Source organism: Idiotropiscis lumnitzeri, chromosome 3, assembly GCF_059441095.1.
Source record: "Idiotropiscis lumnitzeri isolate Australia: NSW breed Sydney's pygmy pipehorse chromosome 3, RoL_Ilum_1.0, whole genome shotgun sequence".
Taxonomy (NCBI): domain Eukaryota; kingdom Metazoa; phylum Chordata; class Actinopteri; order Syngnathiformes; family Syngnathidae; genus Idiotropiscis; species Idiotropiscis lumnitzeri.
Genome location: NC_142393.1, coordinates 25,192,857 through 25,204,761, shown reverse-complemented (window position 1 = coordinate 25,204,761; position 11,905 = coordinate 25,192,857). Strand labels below are relative to the sequence as shown.

Here is an 11,905-nt window from a genome sequence, read left to right as displayed (position 1 = left end):
TTAGCGCGACGTGCTCCAGCCAATCAGAACATTGTTTTTCCATAACGGCGATAACACGAACTGCAAGATGAGGGATTAATCGTACACAAAACTAAGATCGCGCTTTGGAAGTTTAGGATAATAACACGAGTCTGTTCATGTGATCGTTCTTAATCTTGCCCGTCCTGACCTTTCGCGGATATATGTCGCCCGACTGCGAGGATACACGACATGGGTAACGTCGAGCTAACTAGCTTTAGCATTTAACTGCTTCTTCCTATCGTTTCCCGCAGGCCGCGAACGAGCTCCATCCCGTACAGTCGTCATTGAGAATGTAAGTTACGTCAAGAGACAAATCAGACAATCGCGCAACCACGACACTTATCCGGGGTGTTGGGTCGAGTGTTAGTGGGTACGTTGAAATATCTCGTAATTGTTCTCGCGCGCTACCTAGCTTGTTAGCTGTGTTGGCTAGCTCGCCAGCATGAGTGAATTGGCGGACTGCAAGCAGAGCGCCGACTCCGATTCGAGGAAAAGAGGTCCATCACCGGACCGGGATGAGAGATTCTCTATTCCCAGCAAGTCTTCGAAAGTGGACGACGCGTGTAGTGGAGTGCAGGATGCCTCGGAGCGATGTAAAAACGGCGAGAGCACAGAAGCAGCAGGGCAGGAGGGACATTCAAAGGATGAAGAGGAAGCAGAAAGTTCGCAAAGTGCACACGACGCTGCTTCGACATCTGTCAACAACTCCAATTCTGAGGAGCACAAATCCAATGAAGCCCAGTGTGCTGATGTGAACGAAGATGCAGATGAAAGTACAGGACCTGATCCCCGCAACGTTCTGGATAAGTCTGATTCTGACCCGGCGGCCATAGCAGCCGCCGAAGCCCTCGCCAGCCTCACGGGGGGAGACGGTGAAGACAGCCGGGAGACTCCGTGCTCATCCAAAAGAGCCAAACAAACCAAGCAGGGGAGCAAAGCCATTCGCCGGGGGGACCAGCCAGTCCTCAGAGATAATTTTAAAACTCGGGCAGCTCCTGCTGACAGTTCTACGTGTGGGCAGGATGCAGAAAGAGAACACGTGGATGATGCCCCAAACGCGGGCGAAGATGACGAATCCGTGTCTGGATCTTCTTCCGCACCAAGCTCCTCTTTCCCGTCCGAGAATGAGGACAATGAGGACGGTGAGTGCGCCATTGTGTCTGTTAAGATGGCTCCCAAGATGAGACAGTCAGTGGCTCTCCTGGCGCAGGTTCAGATGAGATTGGAAGCTCTCGAGAAGAAAAGCGCATGGCTCCATCAGCGCCTGGAGCTGAAGATGGGCCGCATGCGACGGCCGCACCTCGACCAACGCCGCTCCATCACAAAAAATATCCCCGGCTTCTGGGTGACTGCTGTATCCTTCCAAACGAAACTTCCCCATCTCCTTGCATGCTCAGCTTTTAGTGAATGCCTAATGCACGTAAACATGCTTATGCTTTACCTTGACTCTGAGGCGCCAGCTGCTGAACCACCCGCAGCTCTCTGCTCACATTGACGAGACGGATGAGGATGCTCTCAGCTACATGACTGATTTGGAGGTAGGTGAAACACTCGCAAAGTCCTGCTTAGTTTGGGTACGTTCATAGAAGACTTTCCCATCCTTTTTTGACGTCATTTATCTTAGAAAACTCACAGAACCTCACCAAACAAAAATGTCACAAAAATGTTATGCAAAATCGTTTTATCATCAAGTGGAGCAGCATATCCAAGTACCACTCGTAGTACACACTAAAGTGACCTATTCTACTGCATGCATTTCTCTTATCAGCATTCATTTTCCACTTGTGTTTTTAAGCATTTTTTTTGGGAGGGGGGGGGGCAAGTGATGCCGTTTGAAGTAATTTTGACGTGTCAACTTGAGACTTGTTTGTTTTTGTATTTTTAATCTACATTTGAGCCCAGTGTTAATGTTGCAACTGTGCACAATGTTACTTTGGCTTGTGATTCATATATTTAGGAGTAAACCCTCTCCATTGCATTTGCTACCACATAGGTTTCTGACTTTTAATGTTGGTTATTACTGTGGTTGCAGGTCCGAGCGATACATGGCGTAAAATGTTTGAGAACCACTCCTGTTGTTGAAATTATTAATAGAATTAATTTACAATTTCAGCCCAATTAATTTAGATTGTATAATTTCCCAAGCAGCGCATGTGCCTATTATAACGGCAAACATTTTACCTTGATCAGATTGAAACTTTCAAGAACCACAAAGTGGGTTTCCAGATCCGTTTCCACTTCAGACGAAACCCGTACTTCCAGAACAACATCATCATGAAGGAGCTGCACCATGGACTAGGAGGTACCAATCAACACAGGACTGCTTTTGCTTTTGCTTTTGCTTTTGCTTTTTTGGGCCGTGAGCACGTAATGAAGGAGACCGTTCACGAGCTCCTCATTGCACCGGATTGTACGGTAAACTATCACTAATTTTAGACTTATTTTGTAGCTTGTGCTATCTAACTCGAGTCTGTCTAGAATAGGCAGAACTTGTAACCTTTTATCCTTTTAGTACAAAATAAAATAAAACATCCACTTTCCACTTAAATCACAATAGTAAGCTAAGTAAATCTTTTATCGTGTTTTATCTACACCATAAGTTGTCCGAAGTGCTTCACCAAGAAGCAAAGTTATTTTTTTATTATTTTATCAAAACATATGTCTGTTTCAATAATTTATTTACTGTACTTCTTCAAATTCTTTTATTTCAAGGGGAAGTCACATCATTTATTTCTTTACAATATGATCTATATTCTATAGCAGCGTATGTAGCTAGTAACTTTGATTTATAAAATACAAATAGACACACATACCCAAGTAAGGCTCTGCTAGTGAGTGGATCAGTATTGATTTTTTTTTTCATAAGCACCAGTCCAATCCCATCTATAAACTCAGACTAGCATATTTTCATGGACCATATTTTAGGATGCTGTCTCAGCCACGGGTTCTATTTCTGTATTTAACACCTGCATAAGACTCACTGTATTATTGGGCGCAGGGCATGGTAAAACGTACGCCAGCTTAAAACACACGGTAGCATCCATGCATGCTAAATCGTACACTAGCATGCATGCTAGCGGATGTTTTTAAAAGGGCAACGGGAGCAAAACTGAGTTCGGTTAATACAAGTTCCCGCTCGTCAGTGTCTGTCAATCTCCTCAGAAATGATACTGGCTTTTGCAAAAGCTCATACAGTGCAAACAGACACATTAGCTGTTAATGTGGTTCATGGTTTGCCCAAACATCCGCTGAATGAAAACCAAGTTTTGAAGTGAATGACTAATCATTTTATTAATTGTGATTTCAATCTCTATCCTAATAATGGTGATTTTTTTCCCCCCATAATCCTCCAGCCTTAGTGGTCACAGAACAAATGAAACTCATATCTCTAGGCACCATTTTATTTTCACTTGCAAAATCAATGTAATCTTCATCTGCTTGTTCTTCTTTGTAAGATGATTTTGAAATGCAACTTATTATTTTTATTATAATTTGTTATGATGTCTTCCAACCCCACATAAAAACCTGTCTTTTTGGCAGTAGCTGCCTCGTCCGTGTCCAACACCATCCTGTGGAATCGCGGCCACAACTTGACGGCCCATAGCGAACCCAGGAAGATGTCACGCGGGGTCTACCAGACCTTTTTCAGCTGGTTTGGCGACCACAGCAACCCCGGACAAGATGATGTCGCGCAGGTATGTGCGGCAACCGGCAACACTTGCAAATAGGGTTTTGCACACAAACTTAGCAATGCTGTTAAACTAATCACAAAACAAACAAAACTACTTATTGTGTATTAAAAACAACCACACAGCTTCGCCTTCAGGTCCACTATCTTATTACTAATACTCATGCATACTGAAATGGAAAATGCCGTTGCATCTATGTGGCGGTCTTGTTCTGTTTACAGGTAACCATTTAACCATATTTGAACACATGTAGTCAGGCAGGGGTTTTAATCTATGGGTACCTCACTATTCGATTCCGATTCAGAGGCCGCCGACTCGAATATGCTTCAGTGATAGCTGCACAAAATGCATCTTGGGATAGTTTCCAAGGCAAGCCTTCACGAGAACAAACTGATGCGTTCTTGGTTTAAGATAGCTGACAAGAACAACATCCAGGTATTCCGTGTGTTCTTGGTTTATTCTTCTGTTCAACTGGACAGTACTTGGGCCGCGACTGATGACAATCAGATCACAAGGGCATAAGAACTACACGGGTGACATAGGAGTGGATTTTCACTCCCGTCCCATTCCGTTCCCATCACGTACCAAAATTAAAGAAATAAATAATAATCCTGTCACGTCCCAATCCCGTGATTAATGGTAAAGTACACTTATTGAAAAATGGTGAAAGACTTCAATTAAAGCATTAAATGATGATGATTCAGGGTTCGAAGTTAACTTTAAAAACTGCTTGCCCATAGGGCAAGTGCCACTAAAATTTGCCTTGCCCGAGTGGCCAAATTACTTGCCCAATTTGGGCAAGTGACAATTTTTTTTCTCTTGCCCGAAGATTAAATTACCTTGCCCTGAATGACTTTTTGTATGACAAAGTGTCTAATTACAAATTGCATGAATTTTTTGTTCGGACAGTTCCTGCCTAGAAAGAATTAAAAATACGTTACAATCATAAGGGTTGCTTATATAAAAATGTATCATGTATTAACACATTAATTAGGTGTCTGCTGACCCAGGATTATGTTATTCCTTCATGAGTTCTATGTTGCAGACGTTGCAGGCATTAAGAAACAGTCAATGAAGCATATGTCCGTAAGGAGCTGGCAGCTGGCAGGTAGAACTGATCCTGTGAAAGCTAGACTAAGAATAAAATGTTTATGGTTGTAAAATGTGTGCCACAAATGTAAATAAACATATAATCTGATAAGCATAAATTAATCTTGTTTTCATCATCAACCATGAAACCCTACTCACAACAGCATGTATCATCCTGTGCAGTTATTGAAAATGTTAATTGTAGTTTTAATAATTAACAAATCTGCATGTAAAATTGGGAAAATGATATTACAGCAATCCAGATGATCAATTTTAAATCCAAGAGAGCCTTTTAATTGAGGAATCACATGAGTAAATTATGAGTGTGGGAAATTTGTGTATTCCTTTAAGACCAAGTGCCTGTGGTGCTGCCTCCATAAGTTTCATAGCATAAACAGAACACAGTCACTGACACTATGTCAGGTCACATCATGGAGCTAATGAATTAACAGCCAATAATCAAATATTACTCCCTTCCTTACTCACAACTGAATTGTCTACTTAAAAATATTCGAGCTATTTTAGTCATGTCAGAGGAATCCGAAATGAACGAACTAGTCGCCACTTGTAAACATGCGCAGAAAGCTGCGCAGAAGGTAAGAAAACTTCCGGCTGTCAATTTTCGGCCGAAATATCGTAGGTTTTTGTTGTGTTTTTCAAACTTCAAATGAGGATGCAACTACAGCGAGTTCCAATACTGCGGGATTTATTGACGTCCACTTTAACTCGACATTCACTGAACTAACTGATCCCCGTAGCGCCCGCCCATTGCCCCCAATATGGCCAATGGACCTAACCACAACATAAGGGGGTGTCTGGGTTAAACCATCACCATACAGTGACTACAAACAGATCACACCACAGTTTCCGTCGAAATTAAAGATATTTGGCTGCTTTAAAAAATGCTTGCCCGGTCGGGTAAGTTGCCCATAATTTTACCTTGCCCGTGGCCAAATTTCACTTGCCCGGGCATTCGGGAAGCCGTTAACCGCGAACCCTGTGATTAATTCATTGCATTTATGTAATCACTCGGGATGGGTATTAAGATTTTAACAATACGACGACTACTACTACTACTACTATAAACAATACACTTATCGATCTGGTGCTTTTACACTCGGACTACCGGGCTTTTGAAACTACTCAACTTTGCGCTCTGTTGCGTTCTGACAATGACTTCATGGCATAAAATGAGTTTCTTCTAGTGGGTCGTTCATGCCAAATCAAGCAAAAAAAAATAAATAAAAATTTTACCAAGCAGATATTAATTTCAATAAAACATGCGGTCCTTTTTGATCGTGATGGCATAGCACTAAAGCTCATATTTTAGGTGAATCAATGCAGAGGTATGGGAGCTCAGGGACTGCTGGGTCAATCTTCACAAAATGGGTAAGAAAAGGGAATTCAACATGCAACCCAAATGTGCAATAATTTAAAAGATTGCTGTGTGTTTTAGTAACTTGACCTTTTGACCAATAATTTGACCTTGAAATCGACTTTGTGGATCACAGGACCATGTCTAATTTTTTTCAGGCAATATAACCACTTAAATCTTCTCTAAAACAAATAAAGTATTAAGTTTGCATTGAAATGGTCATTTTAAGAATATGCAATTCAGAAGGCTCACCAGGCAGATCTTAACTTTTTCTCTGATCTGTTTGCCGTTGTCCAGATCTTGAAGGACGACCTGTACAGGGATCCTTTGAGATACTACCTCACGCCACTCTGGCAGCCCAGAGAGAACGGCAGGTAGGTTGCATTCTCAATGTTTATTTTATCCGTCCGGTATGCACTGGAGTTCGAGTCACCTAGATGTTTACAATAGTTGGTGTCATCAAATACCTTGTAGGGGGAAAAAAAGCAGCATATTTGTTGTAAATAAATGTGAATTGAAACTCCGGGGCATCCAGGAGTGAACATATAGACACAGCGCACCGTACTTTGGAAATCGTGGCTGCAGTTCATTGCTTATTTTTGTATGTTTTAGTTCTGTTTGTTCATCCTGCAGTGATGGTGACGGCACCACAGCAGATGATCGCGGCAACGGCAATGGCGACGACTGTGTGGTAATCTCCGACTCAGATGAGGAAACTGGCGAGGTGGAGCCAGGCCACACCGGTGGAGAGGAAGACGAGGATCAAAAAGAAGAAGGGGAGCAGGAGGAGGAAGGGGAGCCAAGTGCAGGTCGGTTACTTTTTGATTTAGAGCAACAGTGGGAAACTGATGTGCTCTAGGGTGATTTTCACATTGGACTAAATCAGGTCAGGTCATTTGTAAATGAGGTTAAAAAGAATGGATGTCAATGCCATCAAAACCTCAACGAAGTTTAGCCTTTAAGTCAACTAGTTTAATGCGCACACACGATGGGAAATTCGATAGGCATGGGCAAAGTGGCATTTATGTTGTCTTGTTATAATATAACCCTTAAATCACAGAATATCTGAACACAAACTGTCGAGTAAAACAGGTAGAGAGATAATACAGCAATACTGATATTTTTCATCCTCTACAAAAAACGACTAATATTCCATCTGATCTTCTCATCTCCATGTGCTGTAAATCCCTATGTCTGTATTCTACTTCCCATCGGCACACATCAAAATAATCCCTCAAAAGTACCGAATCACTCTCATGTTAATATCGTACAATCACGATAGCTGTACTAACAAAACATGATGCGCTGTCAGTGCTCGGGCTGCAACTAAGTTATGTTAATAATCAATTTATCTGTTGATTATTTAGTCAGTGAATTAGATGAAAAAAAAACATGTTTTAATTTAGATCTCTTTATTAAAAAAACATTTTTTTTTCTAATTGACAGTGTAGAAAATGTACAAGCATGAATTAATGTTGATTCAACTACTCGTTTAGGCGTCAGAAAATGGCCAACATCTTCATAAAAGCAAAAGTTTTATTTTGATTCAACACAAAGATCATCAGTCTGCTTTAATGGAGGACCAAGGAAGTCGGAGGAATTTTTACTGATGAAAGGCTGAGGATTTGGACAGTTTTAAATGAAACAAGATCTCTATATAATCAATCGACTGTGAAAATAATTATCTATTAGTTTGATAATTGATTCGTTGTCAATTAATTGTTGCACCCCTAGTTGGTACTTTTAAGAGCAGATGCATTTCGAGACTTTGAACCACATGAAACATTGGGCACATCAGGAAGTTGATTTTAAATTTAATTTCAAATGGAATTCAAAAGCCATGAATTAAAGTTTCCTGAAGTTGTTGGAACGCTGGAATGAATGCTCTGTTTTTCTTATCAAGACTATGAACTGTCTTCTCAGATGAGAGTCAAGAAGAAGGTGAAAGTGGAGAAATTGTGATTGACGGTAAGTCAAATTTACTCACGTCTGATTATTTCAGAATTTTCTTTCCAAGTGAAGCAAACACACTGATACTGATAGGATGTATTTTATGCGGCAGGCTCGGATGACAGCGAGCAGGAAGATGAGGCGGCCTGAAACAGCAAGTTAGGGACAATAAAGGGTATGCCTGAGCATCTTCCGGATGTGAGTTACATTATGCACAAAATGTCATATTTTTGTAATCGAGCAAAATATGATCTATAGAAGCTTTTAAAATCAGGGTTAACTGAATAAAGCCAAGGCAAGATGACTTCTGATTTTCTATGCTATATTCTAATACAGCCCACTGTGCAAAAGAATTGCTTTTAGAAAACATTGTTTGGCAGCAAAGAAAACAAATGACCAGAATCTCACAGACACGGGAAGCAGCCGTTTTACCTTGGCTGTTTTTCCTGTTGTAATCTGACCACATGACCACATTTCAGGAGCATTTAGAACTGAACCAAAATGTGTTCTCAGGGACGGGCCCACACTCGACTACACAATTCGGGGCTGTGAAGACAAAAATGTGTACTCTACTGTAGTCAAAAAGAAGCAGATAATTGTTTTCAAAAGCTGATTGTTTTTTTTTTTATTTCTTCCACTCACCTCCTCTACTTGGTAATACAGCAAACACGCCTCGTAATCATGGTGGGAATACTGCCAGTTCTGATCAGTTGATGTTCCGCTGTAGGTGGAATTTTGTCTTTTTAGTGGATTTCCCATACTCTATAAAGAATTTTGTTGTGGAATTTGATGTTTTTGTACGCACTGTGGCACACTTGTGAGGATGACAGTATACTGATGTTTTCATAGCGCAGTTGTGTATTCATGTTTATGTTCTGCCCCTGTAATTGTGCACCCCTCTTTTTCTCTGTTTTCGGAAGTTGTGCTACATTTTAACCTAAACTCTTTCCTTGCACCATTTTATTGGCTATACTAAAATTTGTTGACCAATTCCCACAATTTTTTTCTTATTGTGAACAGTATGTAGTAGGATGATTCCAGGCGACAGGACTCGAGGGATACCTAGGGATGAGTACTTTCACATTTGAATCGGTTCGGTACCTGGAAATCAATGCCAGTACTCAGCGGTACCAATTTTCTGTACTTTTGTTTGTGATAATAAATATTAATTTATTTAACGATGTAACCGAAAACAAATTTCAATTTCCCATACATTTTTAAATATAGAAACGTTGACAAATAACATCAAGGATTTAAAAAAAATGGGCTGAAGAGGGTAGTGGAAAAACAATGGCTTAACATTTTACAATCAAGAAAGTATAAATAATACAAACAATAAATCGATATAGTGTTCCCGCGCCAGTTTGCGCTTGACGTTTTGCAGTTTCAGTGCTTCACAGGTTTTAAAATTAAATATGAAAATTAAAATAAATATAAGTAAGAATGGTTTTTGAAAAACAACTGCCTGCCGCACGCCGTACGATGAGTTCAAATCCAGCTTGAAACGTCACAAAAAAATGAGTTGGAAGAAGACGTGAAGCCGAAAAAAAGCAAATGATTGGTCTCAAAACTTTAATGTACCCGACCGACTCAGTATGTAATGGTTGTTACATTTTGCTTCCAAGCTTTTGCAATTCCACCCCCATGAATTTATAAATATGTGTAAGAATTGTCAGAATTTAGAAAGCTTTGAAACATGGCACCGTTTCAGTTCACGTGAATTTGTGCTCGGTTGAACGGTCCCAAAACGGTCCATACTCAAAAAAGGGTACCCATCGCTAGTGATACCGCTGATATGAAACGATACGGCAGGAATTTCATTTATTTCCATCGTCTGAATTGATCAGTAGTAATCAATCATCAGTTCAGCCACTGTATGTCTGAATTTCCTTCCCATCTATTTGTTTGAATCAACTTACTTGTTGAAGTGTAAATTACGGCCGACATCGGGTATCCCCTCAGCGGTTCACCTCAGGTAACATTTTCGCTGACACTTCACACGTTCAAATGACGGCACTAGAGATGAAGGCTAAAATCGACATTCAAGCTTTTTATCCTTTTTTCATTTTTGGCTCCTGCCTTGGTCAAATTACAGTTTTTGTTCATTAGTGGCGCCATCTCCAATGGCGCCACTAATGGCTTCAGATTTTGCCACTCGGACGAACGTGTCATTTCATAGGAATTGGTACATTTCAAAAAACTGGAATGACTAGAACCAAGGTAGCGTGCCCAAACCTTGGCAGCTAGTAACTGTCAACTGTACATAAGCCTGGAAATGAATCATACCAAAATCTTCCACAGCACCCTACTCTTTTGTAAAAAAAAAAAAAAACTATATAAAAAAAATGAAAAAAAAAAAACACATTGCTGATGTCGGGCAAAAACCTCACGTCTACCAAATTTACTCTTCTCCCTTTTTTTTTCCTTCTCTCTCTCTCTCCTCTTCAAATCTATATTCTTGGTCAGTCCCATGTGGCATGTTATAGTTTGGAATTGTTTTAAGAATCTAAAGTGTTAAAAATGGTTTGCTCTCTTTGCCAATTCAGTGTTAATGGCTCAACAAAATTGCCGTTTTTGCTTGTTCCTGAAAAGTAATGATTTTGGATTTATGAGTATTCCGACATCAGCAATGTGCTCATACACTGGTGCATTGCGATACGAGGTTGATTCCACTCTTGTAACCCGAAATATTCATATTTTCCCATCGAAATGATTGGAAATGCCAATAATCTATTCTAGCCTCCCCCCAAGAATAACACTCTTTTTAATTTAAAAAAAAAATGGCACCAGTCTATAATATTGGACTTTATTATAAAAAAAAAAAAAGTAATTAAAAATTAAATAGAATAAACGATTCGGACAACAGATGGATGGATTACAGAAGAGTTTGTGCATAAATGATTAATTCATAACGGATGTGCCCAACTTGGCCACCAGGCGGCAGTATAATACTATTACACAGAAAAACAAAGAAGAGTTTCACTCATCTGTGATAAGCGACTCAGTAATTGAAAAAAGAATTGTCGTTCTTTGCAGAAAGTATGAGTATGGTTATATTATCTGTCTTTTTTTGTTTTATTTTGAACTGGAAGTGCCATTACACGGGTTGAAGCCACTCCCCCCCACACGGTTGGTAATGTTCTGCCTAAGTGGCTTGTAAAGTTGAGTTCACTGCAACCGTTTGGTACTCCCAATTTTTGCTTAAAACAAAAAAAAGACAGCTCAACGTTGGCTCGTATCTCTGAAAACTCATAAGTCGGGTCACTCGTATCTCAAGGCTCCAGTGAAATAATTATCTCGTCTCAATTTAAATTGGTTGTTGGGAATCACTGACATTGGTGTCAATGGTGCGCAACACTGGCATAAGCAGTTAGTCAATTGGCATTGAGTCATGAGCATCTCTTTTCTTTGTCTCACGTCATAGGCTCACAAGGATTTACTAACATTACATCTGTTTGTGTTAAACTTAAGTCACTATTTCAGAGGGTACTGGAAAAACACATTTGCTCCCCCCCCACCCCCACCCCCCAACTAGCGGTGTACCCCGTGTGCTTTTCTAGAACATTGTAGCCCTTTGTTGCTTTCATTTTGCCAGGGGTGAGATGTCTAATGTTTGAGTCAGACTTAATAAAGTAGGAAGATGTTTCACTTTGTTGTTGGCTGTGTCTTCTTATTCCACTAACACTCCACACTTAGACCGTCTTTATATGTTGTCACCACTAGGTGGCAGTGTGATGTCGTTTGTCAACTGCGCTGATTTGAATAAAGGCATTTGAGATCA

The 11,905-nt window shown here is 40.3% G+C and overlaps 1 protein-coding gene across 1 annotated transcript; it reads left to right on the top strand.

Moving 5' to 3' along the window:
* On the top strand, window positions 1-11,905 carry tspy (testis specific protein Y-linked). Its single transcript, XM_088291074.1, has 8 exons — window positions 1-1,375; window positions 1,482-1,559; window positions 2,212-2,323; window positions 3,562-3,716; window positions 6,472-6,548; window positions 6,808-6,983; window positions 8,098-8,142; window positions 8,237-11,905. The coding sequence occupies exons 1-8, from the start codon at window positions 464-466 to the stop codon at window positions 8,272-8,274; spliced, it is 1,593 nt and encodes a 530-aa protein (XP_088147200.1). The 5' UTR covers window positions 1-463; the 3' UTR covers window positions 8,275-11,905.

Bases quoted from the DNA above. Each gene is read 5' to 3' on its own strand.
- tspy (XM_088291074.1), top strand. From the start codon at position 464: ATGAGTGAATTGGCGGACTGCAAGCAGAGCGCCGACTCCGATTCGAGG. The intron at 6,549-6,807 runs GTAGGTTGCATT...TTCATCCTGCAG, and splicing joins CAGCCCAGAGAGAACGGCAG to TGATGGTGACGGCACCACAG. The intron at 8,143-8,236 runs GTAAGTCAAATT...TTTATGCGGCAG, and splicing joins TGGAGAAATTGTGATTGACG to GCTCGGATGACAGCGAGCAG.